Source organism: Pseudochaenichthys georgianus, chromosome 23, assembly GCF_902827115.2.
Source record: "Pseudochaenichthys georgianus chromosome 23, fPseGeo1.2, whole genome shotgun sequence".
Classification (NCBI taxonomy): Eukaryota; Metazoa; Chordata; class Actinopteri; order Perciformes; family Channichthyidae; genus Pseudochaenichthys; species Pseudochaenichthys georgianus.
This window is the reverse complement of record NC_047525.1, coordinates 12,080,343-12,107,568: the sequence shown is the minus strand read 5'-3', so window position 1 is coordinate 12,107,568 and position 27,226 is coordinate 12,080,343. Positions and strand designations below refer to the sequence as shown.

The 27,226-nt window shown below is 40.4% G+C and overlaps 1 protein-coding gene across 8 annotated transcripts in view; it reads right to left on the bottom strand.

Annotated features, from left to right (window-relative positions):
• Window positions 1-27,226, bottom strand: part of ppfia2 (PTPRF interacting protein alpha 2) — a 178,633-nt gene that overhangs the window by 48,857 nt on the left and 102,550 nt on the right. For all 8 annotated transcript variants that reach the window (XM_071201806.1, XM_071201809.1, XM_071201805.1 and 5 more), the window contains exons 3-4: window positions 3,581-3,682; window positions 595-759 (exon numbers count right to left, since the gene is read on the bottom strand). In XM_071201806.1, coding sequence (XP_071057907.1) covers window positions 595-759; window positions 3,581-3,682 — 267 coding nt within the window. The remainder of the gene's footprint in view (window positions 1-594; window positions 760-3,580; window positions 3,683-27,226) is intronic.

Below are 27,226 nucleotides of genomic sequence, written 5' to 3'. Positions count from 1 at the left end.
AATGTGATCTTAAATATCTATACATATACTGTATACTATGAAAAATGTAAGCTTGATATCATGTGTTTTCTAATTTGTTTACTTTTGATGATTTTACGACGGTATTCAATTGTAATGCTAAGGGTATTGAGTTTCTTCCAATAACCCCCAAGATGTATTTGCTTATTTTCTGCTGCTTTGTTTATTGAGCCAACTAAAATGTAAAATCTGATAGTAGATCCTTAATTATAGTTTTAATTTCAGATTTAAATGACCAACAGGCTGGTTCCTAATACTTATGTGCTTGCCTCTTGGGCAGACACCCTGAAATTAAAAAAGCTGCTCTAATGGAGACTTTTTTATTGTTTATGAAACTAACTCAACATTCATCCAATCAATTTATATGGACACGGTGCAAGAAAACAAAGTTAGTTTAAGCAGGAGCGCAGAAAACAGAGTGTTTAAAGATAATATAGCCCTCTTGTGAGTTATCCAATCGCATCACCCCTGGTCAAAGAAATAACTACTCACTTTATGATGAACAAGTTCCAAAATGTACAAAAATAAATCTTAAGGTACAGTATAAATCCTATAAAGTCACTAATGGAGCCTTACCTTCTCATCTAGGGCTTTATGGTGTTCGAACAAGGACTTGAGCGCTTTGAGGACCTCGACCTCGCTGGAGACCCCCGAGGGGGACTGAGCCTGCCGCTTGACCACTGTCATGCGGAGCGACCGCTCGTGTCGGGACACAAGGCACTCCAGATGCTCCAGCAGCAGCTGAGGAGACACAGGGGGAATCACTGTTAATATCATCATCATAACCACCATCATCATTGTAAACATTTTAATTCTCCTCGCAGCAGTCTCATTAAGTTATCCACCGGTAAAATGTGGAAATAATGCGAAATGAGAAAGGCTTAGCTGCACACCAAACCTAAGCTATTTACCCTGTTATTTATTTAAGCAGTATTGCAAGCGCTGGAAGAACAAACAATATATTAATTTGTGTTTTATCAGGCTCCCTCAAACAACATAATGAGGCTACCATATAAATAAATAAAACAATTATAATTCATTCAGACTTAATCTTAACATTTGTGGATTAAGAAAATGCCATAAAGTACCAGTCACTTAAGGTAATTATGGCATTTTCTAGGGGGGACATTTGCTGTATGTGTAGCAGCTTTTCAGTAAAGGTATGAGAGGTGCAAGTAACTGCAGTGCCCAAAAGGGGAAATGCTAATGTGGGCTGCAAGGTAGCATGTCATTCAACTGCCAGCAGACAGGTTTGAACGGACAGAGAAGATGGGAAGCAGAGCTAGGGGGATTAGACTGTAGGAAAAGAACAACAACAACAACAACAACTACTGGGAGTAAACAGCCAGGATGTGACTAGGAGAGAGATTACCAGTTTGGCTGCAGAGATAAAACATCATTCATGATTTGTTCTTACATTTTCTGGATCAGAATATAATCATCTGTAATTTCCCCGTGTGAATCACAGGTGCCAGAAGCAGTTTTGCTGGCGGATATTGTCCAAGGACATATACATCTCCAAGATAATAATCTGGTTTGGAGAGCTCAAAATGACCTCCCCAATATTTTCTTGGAAAAAGCTTGCTGCTTTTCTCCCAGATGAATCATTTTATCTCTAGTCTGAACATCCCTAACTGAACGCTGACCAACAAGCTGCAGATGGATTTCATGTATTCTGTGGTTATACACTGATAAAGTTACCGCTCGGTGCACTAAAGGAAGCTGCGAAAGGAGACTTAAGTGTCGTATCTTCACTTGTTTATCTTGTACTGGGAGTCTCAGCAGCAGCCATCATGTCTACATACTCCTGCACACTGTGGAATTAAATCAGAACAAGTATTTACCTTGAGTTCTGTCTATTATGCAAAAGGCACTGTTGATGTCTTTTATACATAAATATGTGTTCCCAGTGTGTAAGGAGACTCACAAAATACAACCCTCTCTCTTTTCCTCCTTACCCACATCTCTAAAAACGGGGATACTATGGAGCTGACCCAGATTTTCTGCGGACTTGACGTCATATTGGAAATGCGTGACGTGTTTTGGAAGTAATATGGTTTGTGTTTAGATTTGCAAGCATTGCTAACACTCAGAGCTAACGCTGTACTGGAGAAAATATGTGTAAAGAAGCCAGATATAAAAGCCTGCAGATGCTCCAAAGGGGCGTGGCCAGCAGCAGCTTATTTCCATTTAAAGGGCCAGACCCAGAATCAGCACTTTTGTAACAGGACTGAAATAGAGGGGTATGAGTCATGCTAAAATGCGTTATCTGTTTGGTATTTTGAGCAAAACACTTCAGAGCCATGTTTTGTATAGATATGGCCATATAATACATTGTTCAAATATAGTATAATATGGGACCTGTAAGTGATGAACTCAGTCCTCTGGCTCTCTGCATGACTCTTGGATGGAATGATCGTCTATAACAGCTGATAGAGTTAACTTTTCTCTCCACTGTCATCACATCTGTTGTCAGCTCCTCTGTCCATTAACTGCCTGTACACGCCTTCCAAGATTTAATTATGAATTGCAAAAGCCTTCCAGCGACAAAACCCAGCTTAATTAAAAATGCTTGGTAATTGCCCCTCAGAAGATTCTAAGTGATAATCAAGTGGGAGGAAAAAAATGACTGTTGTCCGTCTCCGCCTCGCCTCCCTCCTTTCTGTTGTTTTTTTCTCGCTGTCGTGCTAAAGTCTTCTGCCTACACTCTCTGAACAGCCACACTTAATCAGCAGTGGTTATGGAAAACAGGGTCTTATCTGTCAACAGCAGAGTGTGCTTACTGATTTAAAAAGCACATCTTTTTCATTGAAGATACAGTCCGTCGGTTCCACAAAAATCGAGCATACCTGCTAATGTCTTCCCATCACATACTATGCTGGACACTGCAGGGCATCAGCGCCATTTGGGCTTAGTGTTACGTATGAGCAGCCATCCATAAGCAAGTGGGAAAATGCTCAGGCGGAATGTGGAGAGCTAATGAGGTATGTTTGTGCGTTGGAAACAGACAGTGGTTGCTTCAGTGCCTCTGCAGCTTTAAAAGCGCAGCAACAGATAGCTTAAGCTTCCTCAGGACTCAGTGTGATCGCAGTGTGCAGCAGGCTTTCTGCAACACACACACACACACACACACACACACACACACACACACACACACACACACACACACACACACACACACACACACACACACACACACACACACACACACACACACACACACACACACACACACACACACACACACACACACACACACACACACACACACACACACACACACACACACACACACACACACACACACACACACACACACGGGGCCACGTTGTGCAACTCATGGAGTTCAAATGTAAGTGGCTTGGATATCACATAAAGAATCATAAACCTTGTTTGTGGTTTATGATGTCAAAACCACATTGAGGGATTGGCCTGCTGAATGCCTCAGATGAATTGCCATCATAAATCAGTGGCAGATGAATGAACTGTGGAATCCAATTACTTGGTGGCAGTGGAAACAGTTTGGAAAATGTGTTAAGATGTGTGTCAATGCTGTCCTCACCCTGGTGTTGTTCCTCTCCGCCTTCAGCTCAGAGATCTCCTCCTCCTTCTCCAGCAGCTGCTCCCTGCAGGCGTTCAGCTCCTTGGTCAGTGCAGCGAACTCCTGAGAACAAAAAGAAAGAGAGGAAGGGCATGGGTCAGACTTAGAACGGACATTGTCTTTAAACAAGCCAAGACATTTAAGTGATGAGTTTCAGATGAGTTCCACCTTTTGAGTACTATACAACTTTTCTTTTTTTGTCGGTGTTATGTTTAATGTTTACAGTCGGAACAGGTGGGTTTTCATTCTGCATTTGAAGATGTATACATTTTCAGCATTTTTTAAGGAGCTTGTGCTAGAATCTTAGAACCAATATATATATAGCTCACACTCAAGCTACACCACAATGTCCTCCTTCTTTTGCAGCCTACAAACTGCAAACAGACGTGACAAAAATAACAGATTGTGATACAGAATACAGTTGTATAGCTCCATACAGTAGTTAGACACAGAGATGTAGGTGGTTTCCCTTCTGGCAAACACGCTACTAATACGATTCCTAGCATATGATCACATTTAGAACAGGTCAACCAGGCCATTGACAAAGGTTCATCTATAGTTCGGTAAGGGGGAAGGATTTACAAGTTAGTCTGCGGGAGGAAGAGCATGGGTGGACACAGCGGTGCAGGCAGGGAGCCAGGTGTAGTGGATTTACACCTCCCCCCCCTGATGACAGCACAAAGGACTGGAGGAGAACTACTGACCGAGCACATCACTGTGAGAAACAGCTGAGAGGACGCACTGTGAGTGATGGAGCTGCATCACAGATTGCAGTTTTAGTCACACTAATATTTTTCCGAGGCAGACAGAATAAATGATCTCCTTGAGGTGTACTTCAACGGCCTGATTAATACTACTGAATATGATGATGATGGAAATAAGGATGCATTACAAGAATAAAGAGAAGGAGGAATAGGAGTAGAAGAAGGAAGAGAACCTGACACCTGCGTTTACCTGTAGGGATTATTTAAGGTCTATTTTTATCTTGGAGCAAGAAGGAGGAAGAGGAAGGGAGAGTATGAGTAAGGAGGGAGGAGGAAAATAAGGAGGTATAGAACAAAGTGAAAGGAAGCAGGGCATTTCGAGGAGGAAGATTAAGAGAAGAGCAAAACAACAAAGAGAAGAATGAGAAACAGAGGAAGCAGTTGGGAGAAAATAAATGAATGGTAAAAGGGAAAAAAAGGATGAGAAACGGAAAAACACCAGTAAAGCAAAGAAGAAAAAAGAAGCTGAAGAACAAGAGAAGAAGGAGGAAGATAAGAAAACAAGAGGAAGAAGAGGAGGAGAAAATGAGGACAAACGCTGCTCCTTTCAGTGGAGCTTAAATTGTTTTTGTACTTGAATTTAAATAAACACTAAACAAACTCTCTGTTAATATGGCCGGTAAATCTGAAATGCAGCATGTTGTGACATTTCCTTCAGTGTTTCTCTCTCAGTCCTGTTTTCTGCCGGTGGATACTGACAAAAGATGCAAACACGCCTGAACTGCATTTACTGTATACACCAATCACTGCCCGGTCACTGCTCCAGACCCAAAGCACAACAACAGTGCCCCAGCGTTACTGTTTTCCACACACAGTTTTCATTCATTCTGTAAGCATGTGACAACAACACTAGTAAACAAGAGTCAGGCGAAGAGACAGCCTGTCGCTCAGGAAGACTTCAGACCTTCGTCACCGGTCTAAAATAAGCGAGGAGCAGACTCGTCTCTGGAGCGGGTCACATCAAACATCAGACACACTGTCTCTGTGACTCATGAGTGATCGGACTGGATGGGTTATAATATATATTAATATAAAACCCGTTGATGTGACTCAATAACCACTATGCTCTTTGATTGCAGAAAAGAAAGTGAAAATTGTGTGTATATATTTAAGCATGCAGATTGTGTAGCATCGCAGAAATATATACAAACAAGACCTACATACAATGGCCTGCCTCTCAATGTCAATGGATTCATGTAAATGTTTTATTTAACCTTGGTCAGAAAAATACTAAAAGACGAAAGCATTAATTGACAAATTATAAATAATCGACCATTAAGTAAAAGAGGAAGCAATATTTACTTCTTGTTTGCAGGTTTATATTTGTTGCTATTCTTATTATTTTGTGTACTTTAAAGAATGTTTGGGTTTTGGACTGATAATTGGACAAACAAGCTATTTTAAATATAACAATGGTTCTGGAAACTGGTAACAGACATATACAATACATATATGAACTACAATAACCACCTTGTATGCCTCTGCCAAGTACCCAAGTTACAGTTTATGATCTTGTTCAAACAAAATGTCACTTTATTATTTTTTCCCATTAGACATTTGAGAAAAATGTTGGTCATTCCAAAAATTGTATTTTATGAGGTCACAGTGACCTTGACTCTTGAACACAATTGTTTTATTTTAACCAGTAGTCCAAGTGGACCTTTATGCCGAGTTCAAAGAAGTCCCTTCCAGGCTTTCCTGCGGTATGCCCTTCACAAGAAGGAGATGGAGAGACGTACATAAATATGAGTTAAAAATACATCCATTCTCAACGCCTTTCAGAAAAAGACCACTAGTGATCTGTCTATATAAATAAACATTGTTATTGAAAATCTATATACGATCTTGCCCTTCAGGAGGCCAAGATAATAACATACAAGCTCAAGGAAGTGGGAACATACCGTGTACTGTAAGATTAAGATTAAGATGGACTTTTATTAATCCCTCATCCCCCTGTATGATGGCAACAAATGCTTACAGCGCATCATCCTCTACGAAACACCGTGAAAATTCCCAAATTACAACTGACTTACTTTGTGTTAAGTGATAGCTTTGAACAAGTCAAGTAGATTCACTTCTGTAACTAGAAGTAGTCAAAACATTCAAAGGACTATATCATATCTTTCCTTAACAGCTGCAGGATTTGGTCATACAGTAACTGTCTTTAAATCCAGTTCATTTCCAAGTGGATAGCTGTAGGCTGCTGTTGGTGTTTTTCTAATTGGACGGGTGTGAGACCAGTTGCAAAACTGCTGAAACCCATAGTGGTCATAAATGTTTCTGGCGTGTTCATTTGAGATAACGGTCTGTGTTGTCATGATTTCATTATCTTCTAATGAACTAACATTGTGTGGTGCTCATGCAAATGTATTGGATGTACAATCTAATTTGAATCCAATATAGCCCTTCTGTCCTGGACATGTCATTGAGGGAATGGGGTGGAGAACAGTTTTTGGGCTTATATTGCTGTTAAGTATAAAGCAGTGAAATGACTGTATCATGCCACCTGAGACCAAACAGACTACCAGGCATTACATTGCTCGGAAAGTCAACAAGACAAAGGTCAAACTGTCCGGACGAAATATGTCTATTATACGTAAGGGCTTGGTGATTTATCAATTACATCATCTACAGATGAAGATCAGGTCAACTGTCACCACCTATATGTTACCATAGCAACAGAAGATGAGGGGAAAAATGGTTGGCGTGGTAACCAATTCATCTCTGTAGACTAGAGAGTTGACCTACAAAATAGTAAGACAATGTGAAAAAGATAACAGTTTGTTAAATCAGATTGTAGGATTGTAAGTGTTTTAGAATGTATACATTTGTTACATTTTCGAAAATTCTGAATATGTGCACGTTGATTTTTAATATTGCATATTACCATTTACATGTATTTAGCTAAATATCCACTACCCTATTGTTCTTTGTCTGACAAAATGACCCAAATTCCCCACAGCAATCATAACACCTTTTCACTAAATTATGTTGAAAGTAATCTGAAAATTAATCTCTTGTTTCATTAAAACAAAACACTTCTCTGCCTCGCCGCGTTAACCCAACTTGGTTTGTGTGGTAGGTCAGGCACAAAAAAGAAGCTTAGCACTCCCAAATCTCCCCCCAGAGGAGTAAAGCTAATCACAGCCACCTTCTCTTAAGAATAAACCCTTCTGCGAGTTGCATCATTTGCTTTAATGCCGGTGAGACCAAACAATCCCTGCAGTGCTACAAGAATATAAGCTCCAACTTCCCCAGCAACAGTCTGCAGTAAATTCTCCCTAAGAGCTGAGTTAAAGAAAAGGTGTGACCCGTGGGACGAGGACATGTTTAAGACGGCCTCTTCCTATTAAAACCACGCTGGCAAGAACCTGATAGAATATGAGATGAACTGAAACAACATGTCATAGTGGCTTACAGAAGATCCTTTATGCCTACTCTAAACTATAGATAGTATCTTGCCAACCCACAGAGAGAAGTTGTTCCATATGCATGACGATGTTCATAAAGAAACTGGATGCTGGTCACACAGAGTGTTAGCTTAGTCACCTATGCTGACACCCACTTTAATTAACTTCTTCACGCTCTGTGAGCTAGGCAATATCTCAAGCCACAAGTGGAACCAATCTTTATGTACAGTCTATGTTACAAAACCATAAGCACACACAGGCTTGGAGGGAAAACAAATGTATAGGACACGCTCAGACAGATATCAAACAAGACAAGACAAACGGAGACAAGGCTCTAAAAAGACAGCCATTTACCAGTAGCCTAAGATAATAATGTATAGGTAAGATAAAGGGATTTCTAGTATATTTAACTAGATCATGAACTAGTGTGACACTTTGGGGAAAAACTCCTACTCTCCTAAATGCTTACTTTAAAATGAAAAAACAACAACACCATTCTCACATCTATGTGTCAAGTATGAAGCTAGCATGGAGGCGATTAGCACAGAGAGCAGGGGCAACCTGCTACAGTAGCATAGCTCTTTCCAAATCAACACAACTTGCTTCAGGATTCATTTAGTAAATTGTTGTTGTTTAATCTTTACAAAAACAGTGATGTAAAAACAACAATTCATCAGTCATTTGTAAACTTTGAGAGAGCATGGAGAGCTAGCTTGTTTATGCTAGCTAAGCTAATTGCTTTATCATATCCATATATTTGTATCTGGTTAAAAAGAAAACTGGAAAATGTTTTTAAAGTAATGATTTTATACTGACAACAATGTCTTACAGTCTTTATGCTTTATTAGTGTTGTACTAATAAAAAAAGAGTATAGAATGATTTAATAAGAGCAGATCAGTCTTTGTCTTGTTTTTTCATTTACATCACACTCTGGTTATGTTATTTAAGCTGTATCCACAAGTTTTGGCCACCTCTGTAACATAAACAAATACATAATAATAATACAAGGTGTCCCATGCTTAACCTGAAACTAAAATATTCACAATATTGTAAATGAAGCAAAGGGAAGTTTGCTTCCATTAAATGATATTTGTTTTTGCTCCATCGCTTAAGGAAAACACAACCTGCTGAATCTTTATTCCAAGGAAATGCTGCTTCCTGGCGCTGCTCTCATAAATAACCTGAAAATAGGATGGTAGTTGAAAAGATAGAGAGGAACGAAGGGCTGAATGCACTGTGGTGGACATATGACCCATAGAGCACGGGCAGGAGTATAAATACAAGGTGAAGATGTACATGAAGGGGGTGACGAGACAGAGCATCTTTAACGTGCAAGTTAAGTGGCCTTTCACCTCTGCTGCTGGTTTTACAAGTCGTGCTGAGGTACTAGGAAATGTACACACACACACACACACACACACACACACACACACACACACACATCACACACACACACACACACACACACACACACACACACACACACACACACACACACACACACACACACACACACCACACACACACACACACACACACACACACACACCCACACACACACACACACACATCACACACACACACACACACACACACACACACACACACACACACACACACACACACACCACACACACACACACACACACACACACACACACACACACACACACACACACACACACACACACAGTAGGTTGGTGGGACCCTGGGGATGTTTGACAACTCCCTCAGGGTAGGAGAGAGTCACTGATAGTCCTCGCTGTCCAACTGTCATCAGCAGTGGCTTCTCTGGGTTTTGGATAATGAGGAGGTTCTGATAGCTGAGTCGGCTGTTTAATGAGAGCAAAGTGAGCATCTACAGAGTGTTAGCTATGTGTGTTGTGGCAACAATCTGTGAGGCTTTCTTTCAAATGTTCTCCAAGGTCATTTCATCAGTGGCCAGTTTTGATCAAGTGTTACAGCTTCATTTCATAGTCCACTCAAACACCTCGGAGGAATGAAATTCCACTTGGATGGGCTGAGGTTTTGCTCCAAGCCTCTCTCTCTAGCACTATTTTACCCATGACCTTCTAGACCATTACACCCCCACCCCCCAACTCACATCTCATTACCTGGGCAAACTGCTTATACTGCAATATGTCAGGTTGTGTGTGAGGATGAGCATGTGTGTGTGTGTGTGTGTGAGCATGGAGTCTTCCTGGATGGTAAACTCTTAATGAGATGGTGCAAAAGGCTTCCTCCCTAAGTGGGCCGACTGTCGGACAAAATTACAGCTATATTATTTTATTTTATTAAATGGAGGAGTCGTTCTTGCAGGCTGAAAACAAACCCTGGCAATCCCTCTCAGGGGAGACGGAGAGGTGGTGTGATTGAGTAGCTCAGAAAAAAAGAAAAGCCTCAAGAATCTTTGTGGATTGGACGATGAGCAATATCATCTGAAACCAACAGCAGGTTCAAAGCATACAAAATGAGCTCTGTGAATGCATTGTGTTTCTAATTGGGAAAAACTCAGGGAAAATACCGTGTAATGAGCAAGCACAAATTGAAGCCTTATATAGATTTGTGTTTTTTTAATCACTCAGTTTCAGCAAGATCCACTATACTGCAGCGCTTTAATATTTCATAAACAGTGTTATATTTACAGTGTGAGACCAAAGAGAGGACAGGACAGAGGGCGGGTGTAAATAAATGATGAGAAGAGCATCCTGCTATTAATACGAACGCTTGCATTTCCCACAGTTAACAAATGTCAACGCATGTTCAAAGTGATGCTGCGCTAGAGGGAACTTATATTACCGTTGGCGCATTCGAGTAAAATAAATGTAAACCTGCAACTTGATACATCAGGAAGACGAACGGTCGTGATTAAAGAAATGTTTTACTTGAAGGTAGGTAAGAATGGAGAAACCAGCTAGAATTTGAAAGTACAGACTTTCTTACAGAGCCCGTCCTCCAACACACACGAACGCACACATGACCAATGAGGGCACGAGATAAGTTTGTGGTGCACAAGATTGAAGGCTGACAGGCAGGTAGGCCATCCAATTATCTGCCGTGGGCCGAGGCAGATAATTGGACTTGCTTTTTACAGCGCAACGGCTTCCACAGATGAAATATTTGTATATATTTATTGTCAAAGCACTTCATGTATTAATTGCTATCAGGATGTGAAGAGCATTCCATGGAATATAACAAAAAGTGTTTCTGAAGTGAATTACCTACCTTACCTTTAAATTAACAGTGTATTTTCACAAACAAAAGGTGTCAAACCTGTACGTTTTGAAATGAAGTCGAATTAAAGGTGGGGTAGGTAAGTTTCAGAAACCGGCTCGAGATACACTTTTTGTTATATTCCATGGAATGCTCTTAACATCCCGATAGCAATGAATATCTTAAGTGCTTTGACAACAAATCCATAAAAAAATGTCATCTGTGGAAGCCGTAGTCCTGTAAAAAGTACAACCAATTGGATTGCCGCCCTGTCTGTCAGCCTTCCATCTCGTGCACGCACAAATGTATCTCGTGCCCTCATTGGGCGTGCATTGCAGCAGTACTTCAATGACTCGCCAGCAACAGTCTGCTGACGTCATGTGCGCGTTCATGTGTGTTGGAGGAGGTGCTCTGTAAGGAAGTCTGAAGGAAGGGGCGGATTCTTTTCGGCTGTGTACTTTCAAATTTTAGTGCACTCGAGCCGGTTTCTGAAACTTACCTACCCCACCTTTAAGTAGGTGATGGAAAATGGTACTGGTAAAAAATGTGTAAATAAATAGCAATAAAATAGTCTTTTAGAAGGAAGTTTACCCAGAACTAGAGCAACAAAACAATACATTTTGCAATACAGCAATATCTCTTTCCTGAAATGATGACTCAGGATAACCCACAGACCGATGTAAGCAGTTTCCTGTTGGAACTATTTTCTTTGAGCTGTATCAATGTCCATAAGGAAGCGTGCGTCTACTCATGAAGACTTGTTTTAAAGGTTTTTTTAATCTGACGCTTGTGAATCTGTTTGCTAAAGGGAGAATACACCTTTAAAAAGTGAACCTCAGATAGTAACTACAGCCTGCACTCCATTCAGGACAGGTGCCAGCAGGTTTTGTGGCCTACATCTTGCTGATAAAGAAGAATCGGCCACAGAGACTCTAGATGGGACCCGAGGAGCCGGAGAGACCTTGAGGAGCAGCAGCTGCACACGAGTTTCTGCTCAGCCAGCTCACTCCTCAGTGTTATATATTCACGAAGGTTATCCGTGCTGAGCGAGCACCTTCTCTCCTTTACAGCGACGTGCCTGTGAGCTGAGGGTGGGCGACAAGTATTACAACAAAAGCCACTCTTAAAATGAATGCTCTTCAGGAACCATGTAGTTGCCTTTCATCTATGTATCTGTCAAAGTAACACCAGGATACACCAACAACCACTAACTCTACTGACAATCAAACTATTGCTGTCACCTTTGTGAGATTCTTAAAGGCATGCATATGCCAGTGTGTGTGGGCTCACTCGTCCTTGTAAATCCATCACAACTTCAAAGAGCTGCTCCAACATTCAGTACGATGATTCAATATAGATACAAAGAACCTGTAGGGGGGCTTATGAAAACATCATGCTGAATTGTTTTTGTATTCCCAACACAGGAAACACTTTCAACTCGATAAAGCCAGCTGATGTTATATCTCTTGTACATGTCCTCCAGAAAAATAAATCTTATGGCACTAACAAAGGGTTGATCATCTTTTGCATAATGAACCAAGCAGAATTAATAATTCACAATTAACCATTCACTTAAAACGTGCCAGACATGAATAATGAAGGAAACTGATGAATTATTTCGGTTGAATAATGCATTGATTTTATACAGCTTGATTGCAAGTGATTATTTTTTGGAATTGGACTGTGAAACTTTTTAATGAATGCGCTAAAAGAGACATTTCTTAAGAAGAAAAAAAGAAATGGCTGTCCTGAATGGACTTTGCACCACCCTGATGTTAAGTTATATCGGGACCAGAAAAACAACAGTGGAATGAAAAACAGCTACTTGTTTGTGGCAGATTATTATTTCAGTTTAGGCAAAGCAGACATGTACAGCACACACCTAAAAAAGGGAAATAAAAGGTTGGTACTAGAGATGTCCCGATCCGATCACATGATTTTCAAAAGATCGGAAGAAAAAAATCGGGGATCGGGATTTTTTTTTTTTTATATAAAATATTTTTTTATTAATATTTAATGTTACAAAACAAAAATGACCATGTTCACGTCTTAAAGTCATCCTGAGGCCTTAGTTTTGGTTTAAAATGACACAACATGTATGTGTTGCTTTCTTTGGGCTTGTTTTCAGACCTGGTTGCTTAATTCTCTGAAATCTGGCAACAGAGTGGGCGCAGTGTCCAATAGTAGCAGTAAGCTAACGAGCGGCTACGCTCAGCTGGTGACTCGGGAGTCGGGACAGAGAAAATATCAGGAGTTTGGAAGTATTATAAAATTGAAAGCGAAGGCAGTGTAACAGCCAGATGCAATGTTTGCAAGGCGGAGGTTCCGCGTGGTGGAAAGAACAGAGCTACGTTCAACACGACCAATCTAATACGCCACCTGAGAAACAAACACAAACAACAACACGACAAGTACACAGCGGCCACTCAGGTAACGGCACTGAAACAACCAACACTTTCAGAGACTTTTAAAAGGAAAGAGAAACTGCCCCAGAACAGTGAAAAGGCCAAACAATAACAGCCAAGATAGCTGAATTCATCGCGTTGGATGACCAGCCGTTATCTGTTCCTTTTTTTTCTCTTAATGCATTGCATAAAGATCGGATCGGGAAAAATCGGTATCGGCAGATTGTCAAAATCAAATGATCGGAATCGGATCGGGAGCAAAAAAAGGTGATCGGGACATCCCTAGTTGGTACGGGTGTTTATATGTGAGAGTATATTGGCATTGAGGGTGATTTACAATAACCTCTAGCTGGCGAGGTAAGAGGGGTCGACTCTATGCTGTAAAGGCCCCCTGAGGCCATGTCATAAATCTGAGTTTGAAAATTACAGCCTGAGAATTTACTACCCTTGGAGCGCCTAATAACTAATTTTGATCCCTTCGAACTCCTGTAAGAGGACGTTCCAAACGACCTCATCCCATCAGAACATGAGCCGCAGCCTTCGGCCTGTAGCCCACAAAACTCAACAGAATCTAGGCTCTGAAGGTTTACAAAAGCGGATATTTGCTTTAGTAGAGAAGATAAGTGTGTGGGGGGGGGGGTTATTTTGTACTTCATAGAGGTAAAAGCAATCTTAATTTCCTGCAATTTCAGGACTCGCGTGTGTGTCTGAGGATTTCTTAGGGCAACAAACCTCATCTCGAGATGGATAATAGGGCTCTCATTGGGGAAATGAGAGACAGGCTATGGAAGAAAGTATCCCATAGGCTTCCTCTTTCCAATAGAGGCGCTCTCTGGTGATGTGCTCAGCCCCAATGTATGGCTCCCTGACACAAATTGATGCCACTGCAATGTGTGGTGATACTGTGCCCATATTAAAAAGGTCAGGGAGGGGGAGAGTGTTTTATTACCCCATGAGAATGCCTACTCTCTGTTTTCCACATGTAATGTCCTGTCACGCTCCTCTCATTTGGTCACAATAATGCCGGGCATCCAGGCAGCGACGAAGCCTCATATAGCTGCGTAACACCCAAACAAGCATGGCCGGAAATGTCACACCATCCATCATCTATTAGCTATGGAGAGCGCAGCGCTCCAAAGGGGACAAATAGTTCATGTGTCAGTTATTTCCAGAGACACAGCAGCAGCAGGCTGGCTCTCAGCTGGTTGTACGAGCAGATGATACCCATGGCTGACAACCCTGTGTCTACTTATTCTAGCTTAGCTGGCAAATAGGATCACTTTTTTCACAATTAGCCCTCAGAACCTCATGCTATTTTTCAGTGCCTTTTCAGTATTTATAGGCTTATGGTATAGTTATAATAAGTGGGGCATGGATGATTAAGGCTACTCAGAAAGGTCATTATTTGGCATGGTGACACTTCTATGTAAAATTGTTTCAATGCACATTTTTAAGGATTTGTTTTTGTCTGTATAGAACTGGGTATACAAAGGTTTTTAACACAATCTCTGAATAGTGGGATAGTTCAGGACTTTGAAACTTGGGGACAACGGTCGTAACATTGCTGAAAAACTGTCAAAATTAACTTGGTATAATTAAAGACTATACTTTGAACCGAGGCCCACTGAGGAACCAACCACCTGAAATGAGACAAATCCATTCAAAATAAAACACATTGTCACGGCAGATTAATTGGACACTGCAGAGATGAAAAGCAGAGAACGTATAGTGTAGTATTGTAAATCAAAGGAAAGTTACCAGATAAGCACGGCAATGTTAGTGCTGCGGGCATGCCACATTGGGAAAATTCATCAGACAAGTGTGGGATTTGCAAAGATTGTTGGGAGAGAGGGTGGGCTTTGAAGCATTGATGAATCAATCCCGTCCCGTCCATGCAGATAATAGACACGGTAAACAAAACCCCCTCTGTGCATCAAAGAAGGTCTGATGTTCACTTCTAGCTGATATGAGAAACATTGGTAAGATCAGGGAAGCTTCCTCGCAGGAATCTTAAAAGGAATACCCTCTAACAAGCAGGCCGGGGAATATGACAGAAATCACAGAATAAATGCCGTTATGTGATGACTTTCAAAGAAAAAAGCAAGCACACAAAGCACATAAAGCACATAAGCACATAAAGTATTATTATTATTTTTTTTATGTTTTCGGATTTCACATTGCATAAACACCATATCCCATTTGCATTGCGGCTAAAACATCCAATCACCGAGCTTCAACGATAGCTGAGGATTATGGGTTGTTCGATGTTTTAGCCTATCAAAACCTCTGAAAAAAGAAAAGTGTCTCTCAGAATCGAAAGGGAAAAACCTATGGGAAAAACACAAAAGCAGTGTAAACAATTTAAACCAATTAATGTCGTATAATTAACAAGGACAAACTGATGTGTTTTAGTGGATGAGTACGGCAGATATCACTGTGAGATCATTTGACAGTGAGGGGAATACGGTTTTATTATGAAAACTTCGAGACCGTAAATTTGGTTGTCACCCGGTGAGGGTTGACGCTAACTTTACATAGGGGGAAAGACATACACGCTCTCCTGGCGAGACCTCAAATAATCTTCGTAATATCTATCAAACTATAGATCCTACACATCCCAATGGACCTGGATTCTAAAATTACAATATACACTTCTCGCTAGAATCTATTCAAAAAGCATTTTAATGGCCAAACTATTCTACAATTTAGGATTTTCCAGAGAGGGTTATTTGTAAATATACGACCCTCCGGAGTGTTTGCAATTTCCGCAAATTGTTGTTTCTTACATGACCACTAGAGGTGCTAAACGTGTGACAATAGGTCGTAATAAGCTGCTGAACAATCTACCTATTTGGTCGTATGAGTTGGAGGACTTGGTGAGACAAAGGAATAGAGAGGTGACTTCAACACTTTAGTCGCTCCATGCACAAGGTGATTTGTACTTTCTGAATCCCTTGACCTTTCCTTCTCCTCCTCTCCTTCTTCGTGGCCTTTGTGTCCTAAATGGTCCTCATGGAGTTCAGGGCCTCACTGACCTAAACATAGCCGTCATTTATCACAGACCCTTGAAAGCAAAGCAATCTGATACTCAAAGATTACATTGAAAAATCACTGGGAATAACGCAGATAATGGGTTAAGATATACTACCCTGGTACAAAACAAGATTAAAAAGAAACGAGTGAATTATTTACATCTGCTTCAGTATGTGTTAAGTGTTAAGATGCATCCATTAACATTTACTGCTATTTGATGACACCAATGAGAGTTTAAACATTGTCTAATGACACCTCAAACCATCAAGGTGAGCATAACATCTTAGATGGCCGTTTATAGCGGACTGTAAAGCATTGTGTGTGATGTAGGTTTATTGCCTACTTAGCCCTGGACACAGCATTACAAGCTAAATGGCTTGTAAATATCAAACAGCATGAATGAATAATTAACCTCTCAGCATTTTTAACCGAGGATGGCATTTCAGAGCACTGCACAGGGAGAGAATAGAGTACTTGAATCGCTGGCATTTCACAGTTATTGCTTTGAAAGACCACTCAGTTCAAATGACAAAACAACATTTTGTCATTTGTCTGAATAGTGGAATCTAGCATTACTCTGAGGGGAATAACTGCATCATTTTGTTCCTATTACCTCTGCCAAGAAAGTAATGTTTGTGGTTGAGTTTGTTTGATGTTTTGCTGGATAACGCAAAAAACAAATGCCTGATAAGAAGGGTGTAGCATGGGCGGAGGAAGAACCTGTTACATTCTACATTTCATCCAAACACAGGGCGGATAAACAAGTAATTTTTCCCTCTTGTAATGTAGTTTATCTGAACATGTCTTTCTTAGCAGTGGCTATTAGGATGTGCAAAACAAATAAAGGAAATTAAGAAGTCTTGCCGGTACACTACTCTTAACAAGAACCAATTTTCTACAGAAATGTAGTCCCTATAAAATGTTATAAAACATGGTCTGGCACAGATATTGCTGGAAGATCTAGGAGAAAAATGCTTAATCTTATTTGGTTGGTATCAGAAATATAACAGAAGGATCTCTTAAAATAAAAACTATATTAATGTCTAGATACACAGTTGAACAATTGGTAGTATTTCTCGTAGAATCAGCATATTGTACAGTATTCTTGGAAATGGAGTCATACTCAAATGCCTTAAAGGGACGGTGGATTTAAGGTCACCATTTAAACAATCTAATCCAAAGTCGTGTCTGAGTCTCTGTTTTGTGCTCTTGTCTTTTCCAGTCCTCTGGGCCTCCTTTGTGCAGGGGGGGGGGTTATCGCTCTCCTCCAGCCTTCCCTCCTGTGCTGTCTTGTGGACTCTCAGATCGCAGGGTTCTTACATAAATAATATGGAATCGAATGAAAATCACCATCTTGGACTGAATGCAAGATGCTATCCGAGGCGCCCTGCAGAGCTCTCGAAGAGACACTGTCACTGCAGTTGGTACAAAAACAAAGAGCTCAGTGCCATTCAGATTATAACTAAGCCGTGCCCAACCCTCCTTTATCATCCATGCTGTCTTGTAGCAGCAGTGGTGGATTTTAAAGGTCAAACCGCTCTGGATGAGGAGGTTTTTATTACATACAGCTGCTCCTTATAATTCACTTATGACTGGATTTGTGAAAAAGATGCTTCGATGTATATTTAATCACGACTACTTGGACACAAGTGTGTACACATTGGATTGGCAGGGAAGATAACGGGGGAAGACATGCTGTTACACATACGCTCTCTAGTATTTCCTCGTCGGCAGTAGTTTCTCCCTGTCTCTCTGCAGGTAAACACTGAAAGTCAAATGGCCTCTGGCGCTGTTCGAAACGAATTAGTGTACAGGCCCGGGTTGCTGTGAATCTCTGGCATTTCCCAAAAGGTCTGTAGCACGAAGTAGACCACCTGAGAGTCAGCCTGCAGTCAGGACACAGCATTCAGAGACGCTGATCAAAACAATTCTCCCTCTTGTTTTGTCCATTTAAAGTTCACAAAACAGAGCCTTATTTCTTTCAAATGTAGAGCAGCAGCAGGAGAGTGTCCAGGCAGGCAGAAATAAACCTTAACACAGACCCAGGCAGAATGGGATGATAATGCTGGCAGCCAGGCAGAGGTGCTGAGATAAGGAAACACTGCAGGGATAGGGAATGCAGCGCAACATCCCAGGTGATGAACATGCAGTCCAGCCCTGAATGTACTCACTGCATACATCAACCTTTGAGCAATGGCTGTGATACATTTTCTTTCTTAGAGCAATAAAAAAGCTGTGAATTTTGTTGGAGAGAGATGATAGGGAGTGGAGTACTTTTACATGCAGCACGCATACACCGAGCAGATGATGTGTTCAGGTGCACAGACTGAGAGAACTGTCCTTGGGAGGCTAGGGTCCCTGAGATCCTTGGGGGCTCACTCACCAGATGGTTTTGCTTAGCCTGCTTGCCTGACTTTTGGCCCCAGTGTCCCGTTACAAGCCGCATCCATCACGCGTCGACACAAAGCTCACATGCTGCGAGACACAACTGCTATACTACAGTAGTACACGGCAGGTTCATCCGTTTGGTTTCTCCTCAAAAGGATATTTCAAGGATCACGTAGGATTGGGATAAGCTACCAAATCCGACGTTCATGTCTTTTATGACAGTGAAACCATTTACAGTAATTAAAGCAAGGTAAGAGATACTTAGTAATGGCTTAGTGTTGGTTTTAAGAAGACTTTGACAATAGCAGATGCAGGGACCCTCTAGCAATCACTTCCACTACCGTAGAACCTGTTCACTTTATAAAACAAACCAACTACAAGTGGGAAAAAAGAAAAAAAAGCTCTTAGGCACTCAGAGCACAGACCTCTGCCAAGGTCGTTTCCATGAGTTAAAACCATAATGCATGTTTCTCCCACTGACTTGGGTCCACTTTGTAATGAAATGGTTTTGTCCTCGGTTCATGCTACAACGCTCAAAGAGAAAAACGGAGCCTGTAGTTATTTTTCCCGTAATCCTTGTGCACTGAAAAACCTGAAATGTTGACTTTCACATTAACTGTATATTGTCAACACATTACACACAATTGTGTTAGCTTAGTTGAAAGCAATAATATTAAGTTGAACCTAATATTTTGTGTTGGAACTGAATATAATTGCTTTTAACTAACCTAATACAATAAGTGTTATTTGTTGAGAAAATACAGTTAATTAAAGTCAATGTTTTTTTAACAACCCATGTACTATACTGTTTTGTACATGTATTTTCTGCCCTTTAATAACCCCTAACAAACAGTAGAACCCGCTAACACCGTCCGGTCATTACAATGACAAGAAAGCCCAGAGGGGTCGCTGCAGTTCTGACGAGTGCTCGGACGGGGCTGTGTGGGCGCAGCAGGAAGGATTACCTCACAGCAGTCCTGACTCGCATGTTCAGCAGGTGACAGCAAACAAGGGCCACACATGTACTCAAGTGAATATTCTGAGGCAGGAAATATGCCAGTCTGTGTAAAGAAATGCTATTTTAAGCCTTATTACATGTGAAATTGCATATCTGCCAACATTGAAGGGGAATACAAACCTGGGTATGTGCTACAAAACAAGCAAGACAGCCCAGAATGTAACACATCTTTAGTTACATATCCAGATAATCCAATATGGAGCGATGTGCCAATATATATTTATACAAAGCTTCTACAGGGACATGAATCGAACAGATCACACTCAAGATCAATGGGTGGCACAATGTTGTTGAAATGGCAATATGGACTAGTGCAATATGCAAATCGTCAAAACCACAATATTTGTTAAAGGGTAGCTATGTACCAAATGTTAATGAAGAATGGTCGAGCTGCAAAGATATCCTGGCATACAACTCTTGTAACATCAGTCAAAATAATCTCTTTTCAACTCGGGCAGCCCATTAGAAACCCTGCGAGTTATAACGTTATTTCTAAGATACAAACTACCATACGTCAGCATATAAAACCAGAATTTAGAAGCACAAAGGCATCTTCCCAGGACACAAACAAGTGCAGAGGCTCCCTAGTGGCGTCTTAATGCGATGACGGGGTCATGTCAAGGGTAGAGGAGGACTGATCTGCTGCAGGCTGCACTGTCAAGTGAGGATATGACAGAAAAACACTCGAAACCTGTTTCAATAATACATTAGGGTGGATCTATAAAAAGGGGTCAACATGTTTCTTTCTCGCACTGAAAGACTCTATGAAATTGTAAAAGGGTTTGGATAACACTCACGTGACATCTGTATGAGATGCATAACATAATACACATTATACTGCAAAAACAATGGCATGAAGAAATACACAAGTCAGCAAGCCGTTTTCAATCTACAAATCCTTTTGTTCCGCTGCCCCCTTTGTTCTAAAAACTGTCCCGCTCTCACTCTCCACACGTCTGACCTTCTGAACAAAAGTCTTAAAGAACTCATTACAAGATTACACACAGTTTAGTTCCTAATTAATATTTCTTTGATCTATTAAACAAAGGGCATGTGCAAGGATAAACGTCTGTACAATTACAGACAACATGGACATTCCTTCTCTTTGAGACACAAACTAATTACAGATATCACTCATGATCATTAAACCCAATGATTTAATAAATAACCCATTTTACAGACAGCACATTTAAATTGATTTGATATGCACTGCACATACACGGGTCTATATACTTTTTATTTTGTAATTGTATAAATATAGACCAGTGGGTGATTAAGACACAAACAACACTAAACTGTTATTATTTATTTTCTTCCAAGATTATATATATCAAGTGTTTATTAATGTAAGTAAGATGACAGAACTCTTATTAACTCTGTATTTCAAACAAAACCAAAACCATATGTTGCTAACAAATAATGTATTGTGTCAAAATGTAAAGTATTGGAATGACTTGTATTATTGGTCTAACATTTTACATTTTGTTGTGATAGAATATTCGGTCTAGAGCAGACAACATTTCTTATGTTTTTAAATGTATCTTGATTATTTTTCTAATGCACCTTTGGTTTTATTTATATATGTAATGTAGTTAAATCATCTTTTTTCTCAGGGGGTCATAGCTGCCTTCCCTAGATTCCAAAATGCCATAAATGCGACAGCAGAAAGTGGCCAGTCTGGTGGGGTTGCCAGTTCCATCCTCTGCAGCAGCCTGCTCTCGCGGTCCTGGGAGGCCGTTGCGTTGCCAGATCAAGATGCACCATGTGGAGCGAAGCCCTGGTGGGATGAAGCTTTTCCAGAAATGTGTCTGAAGTCTCGAGGGTTACCGGGGTTGTCAGATATGTGTCAGAAATCTCCGGGGTGAGAGGGCTGCTGCCAACTCCGCCTCAAACCTCAACGGTTGCCAGCTCTGTCTCTACTTTTAGACAGTAGTAGGTTGACAGAAAGGCACCAAAGGCTCTCCTCCGCTGTTGAGCTGCCAGATGAGCGCCACAGTCCATGGAGTATGAGCTTTAAAGTATGCCACACATGGTGAGACGTTGGAGCACCAGAAAGGCGTGTATCTTTTTAATAAAGGAAACTATATATAAAGGTAGAAAGCAGCAGAGTAATGATGTTATTCTAACAAAGCCTTTTTAACAATGTACACAGTTAGCATTCTTTGATGGAATGAGGAATGCTGTTTATATTCACTGCAGCATTTCATTTAAAGTATGTATTATCAAAGATCAAGGTTGTATGTGTCTGCTTGTTCTGGCAATTGACTTTAATGTCTGTACTGCTGTATTGTTGTATATATATTACGTTCATTACTTTTATCATAAACCGAGGCAGGAGAGAAGAAGAGTTTTTTTGCTCAGTTCAATTTCATCCAACCAACTGCTGCCGGTTGCAGCTAAGAATAGATAGAAGAAGCATTTGTTCTGAGAGCTTGCAATAAGTAGTTGATAAGGGACATTTTGAATTGCAAATGTTGCATCATATTAGCGAGCAATCCACTCAGGCTCAGGGTAAAAGCTTTTCGTGTCCCTTTCTTATTATTCTTCCATTTGTCTAAAAACTGATAAAAGGTTTCAGGAACCTTCTGTTGGAGGGGAAGCAACGTTACAAAGATAGTGTCTGTTTGATATTTCATCTATAGTCCTCATTAAAATACAAAGATACTAAGTGCACACACACAATGAGACAAAACGACATCTTGTGATGGTTGACTTTGCAGCACGATGGGCTGACCTTGAGCGACTGGATTTTCCTCCAACATAAAGTGCAGAACACAGGAGGGTGTACCGTACAAGCCTCTTCATTTAAAGCAAATCCCCACGCTGACCCATAAATCACACACCATGTCAGTCTGAGTGACTTCCACTCATCCTGGGCACAGACACAGCAGCGGTGCACAGCTTACACAGGATAACGTTACCTCTGCACACAGAAAGCATCCCTGTGTTAATGGCTGGGAAGCAGCCATAACATGTGTTTCACTCTGCTATCCATACACTGAATAATATTACTGTTATACTGCATAGCATCAATCTCGTATGTGTTCAACGCATCACCTTCTCATTCTTTAGGGTCTCCTCTGCTACAGGTGCTGATCCTGAGTTACTGAGATTCACTTTCCTGCTCGTGTTGCTTCCCAATCAAAGCTTAATGCGTGATAAATAAGTCATAAGGCTGCAGCTGACAACTATTTTTATTATACTTCCTGTATAATGTTCCTGATTTATCAATTGATCTTTGAGTTGAGGGGATTTCAGAAAAAATCAGCTTGCCGTCCAATGTGATGTTTTACTTTCATTTTCTTGTCTTAATTCCACATTCTTACTAGCTTTTTTGCTGCTACAGTGCTGCACTGATCGACAGTCGGCCATTGTAATACACCACGGAACTACAATAGAGCAGCAACATGTCGGAAAAAATAGCCACTATAAATGAAGAAAAAAGAAATTAATGTAAATTAAAACTCCAATCTCTTCAATAATACATCTAAATCTTGTATATGCACATAAATACAATGGCCTTTGGAGGGTAGTGCCTCCTGTTTAATGTTATTTCGTATCAGTGCAAAAATATTCCAATCGATGTCTTGGTTTTCCCTTTTGAAGGACACGACACATCAGCTTGATGCTAAGTGACATTGTGTGCGTCTGGAGCACTGATGCGGTAAATAACTCAACACAAAGTCCCATGTTCTGTTTGGCCAGGCTTTGCCCGGAAAACAAAACAAATACAACACAAGAGATACAAGGCTGTTCCTTCCCCTGTGATATCTCCTTCCTCCTGAGGCCGGATTGTTTACACCTACATAAACAGTCAAAACAATGTAAATAAGACGCATTGTAGAGAGGATATACTGAGCTTCCCCACAGATGCATCATCACAGAGGCACATCTGCATCCATAGCCACAGGAGCATGTCTATGCTAATCAGGCGGGGCGATCTGCACAGCGCTTGGCTCCAACCCGACAGGGAATCCTAGCCTACAAAAGCTGCTATTTATAATCCCCCCCCCCCCCCCCCCCCCCAAGTTCTCCCTCTGCCTGTCCCTTTCATTAACACTGGTGTTGGCATCCCCAGACAAAAGTCCTTAATTAAACTGGGATCTCGGACATATTACGAGATCTCCTATCATGCAATCTGTAAGAGCTCGGTGAGGAGAAAGAGAAGGAATGACTTTGAACATATAGCATGAGAGGAGAGCCACCATCAATGATTTATAAGCAGAACATAAGCACTGAATATAGGATACGGTTTGAGTCCTTTTTTAAGGTAGAATAATTTATGTTTCCACACACGCAATCTTCAGGATTATAGAATTGAAGCATTGTTACGATTATGGTTGAGATTAAGATGAAGAAAACAACTTTGAATCTGCACGCTCTGGTTATCATTTCCCTGTATTAAACTGATTGCTGCATTACCTCCTGTTCTTCCTGAGAGAGCAACACTCATATGGTCATGCTGCAGAGGATGCCACATAATGAAATGCATGTTCCAATCTGTGTTTTTGGGAACAAAAAGCAAATCAGATGAGCGCCTCCTAACACGACTTGACGGAGCATGATTTGAAATGAAGGCAGCTTTAAGGTCTTCCCATCTCCTCTTCCTACATGTGATGTAGCCAGACACATCACCTTGGAAACAAGTATTCTTCTTCTCTGAGCATTGTTACCATAGTAAAGCATGTGACCCCTCTGGGGTGCTGACTGTTTGTCTTGCGTACCATGCTGTAAGTCATCACAATCTTCAACCAAATAAAACATGGCCGCCATCTGATTCATGCTTGTTTTTTCTGAGTATTTATAGAAGGTGACAGTCTCAGTGCAAGTACTTTTTAAAACCACCCTGCAGGGATGTTCATACACTTGAATTAAGCGCAACAAATGCTTTAAAATGACAGAAACAGAACATTCTTCAAACCTTGATATGTTCAATATCTGGGCAGGAAAGTAGTTGTTTAAACCCCTCAATGTTCAGCACATGTGAACTATGTCCAATGACCGCCAGAGGTGGGAGAAGTACTCAACACTTGTACTTGAGTAAAAGTAAAGTGTAGGAATACTCATGTTTTTAACTTGTGGATTTACTCCAGGTGTAACTAAAGTCTGATTTAAGTGTTGATTTAATTTAACATCATTAATGTACTTTGTAAACTGTACTTAGTTACTTCCCACCTCTGATGACCGCTTCAACTATAAAGTGATAGATGTCAGAATGGTAATACTTCTAAAATGATAATGCTAGCATCCGAAACCGAAAGTGGATTTAGTTATTAAACCAAAATAATGGACAAAAGGCATCTATCTTAAATCTATTTTTTTTCTAGCTTTGTTGAGATGACAATATCAGTCACTTTTCTGCCTTCTTTCTACTAAACACATTTCCTGGGATCATTAGAGTTAAAAAGAGTATAAATCTGAACAAACATGTCAGAATGTCTCGTTTAATGACCAGAAGTGGCCTGTGTTTTATAGCTGAATGACAGACAGTGTAATCAAACCTATTTTGGTGTCAATTGCTCAGAAATGGCTATTTCTTGTTCCGACATTCTATTTGATTAAATCATTGCTTTTGGCTCGAAATGGATGACATAATGCCTGAGGATATTTTCAGTAGATCGGAATCAACAATGCTTCAAATCCTGTCTATTCTTATCTTATCATTTGTTTGTTTCCTTGGAAACAGTTTTTTTCCACCCACATGTGTACTCACATTATCCATTAGCACAAAGTAGATATCAATCACATTTGTAAAGCACTTCATCGTGAGCACTGCTTATACAATGTGATCAACACAACAATCAACCCTTCTCGAAAATACAATAATTAGTTTACAAATAAGATGAATGTCTCACTCTGAGTTGACAGGGAAATGCCTCTTGTTAATAAAAGTTTTGAGACTGTAACGTTATCACAAATAGTTCAATAATACAGTTGTTTGTAAATGACCTAAAAGGAAAAGAATAGGCTGATATGAAAGAAGACCTCTAGCTGTCAGGAGACAGATCCTCATCTCTTTAAATATTTTAATGCGACTATTATCTCTGATAATAAGTTCTAAAAACTGGACATGCTGTTGGACCCTTTATCCTGCAGATTTCCTCACATGTTGGCTGCTGGTGAGTACGTTTTGGATTTTCTATATTTAGAAATAATGCGACCCCTACAAGAGAAACACTGTGCATCAAGGTATGTAAGCACAACAACGTATAGGTTGGATAACACTAAAAATAACCTCATATCAAGTCATTGTGTTTTGTATTAAAACCTTTAAGTCCTAGTTTTTTCACTCGGGTGACAATTTTCTTTTTTTTAACATATTCTTAATTGCAAATCTATTATTTTTACATTTTATTTATTTTTCCTGATTCTAATAATACAAACCATCTCTTTTTGTCTTGTTTTATGTCAGGAAACTAGACTCAAATGAATTCATAGATAGGTTTCTAAAAGGGTGTAATGCTGACATTCTGCTTTCAAAGGTAAAGAGTGTACTTGGAATTGTTCAAAATGTTTAAAATGAATAAAATCTGCGTACAATACTGATGATGTGCTGCCTGACCTACATTTTGTTTTGTATTGTTTCTTTGATGAGATTACTTTTTGCTTTGATGTATTGAGTTTACTCATTTATTCTCCCTGTACATTCTGTGGAGAAGCTTGGCTTTTGCAGCATAATTCAAACTTGAAAGCACCCTTAAGGGAAACTACAATCCCAACGGTCACCAGTAAGAAGGGGAGAGGAGAAACCAAACATGGAAGAAGGGCCTTGAACGCCTTATTTTCAACGCAAGGGCAAAACCTTTGGCTGGAAACATGACAATGTGGTGATCATACAGGGAGAATGGAGCAATAATGACAAGGCTTTGGTGTGTGTGCTTGTAGAGCGTTACCTACAATGACTGCTTTGAGATAATAGAGCCACTGAATCAATGTTAGTTTGAACTGAAATCCATAAAATGGGAGTGACGAGACATGTAATGAATAGTAATCGCAGCACCCATCTCTATGCAGCAGAGAATAAGACATGCTTGTGTTTCTACCATTCTTCCCAAAGTAAATGTCATGAGCAGCTTCGGGGGAGAGGAAGTTCAATACTGTGCAGACACGGTGGAGAAGTCATGCATCAACTTGATGTTTTGTTCCACGGGGATGATAAGATCCTATGGGCCACGCTGTGCAGTCGCTGCACTCTGCAAAACTAGTTCTGGCTCCGGTTCAGTCCGCACACTTGATTATTTATTTATCCCTGTTAGCAGAATCGCACAACTGTGGTCAATAATGTTACAGCCTGACCCTGAGAAGGGGAAAGATAACTCAGGAAATGTGTTGTTTCTTTCAAATAAACTCAAAATGTAGGTGCTGTCTTCCTTGA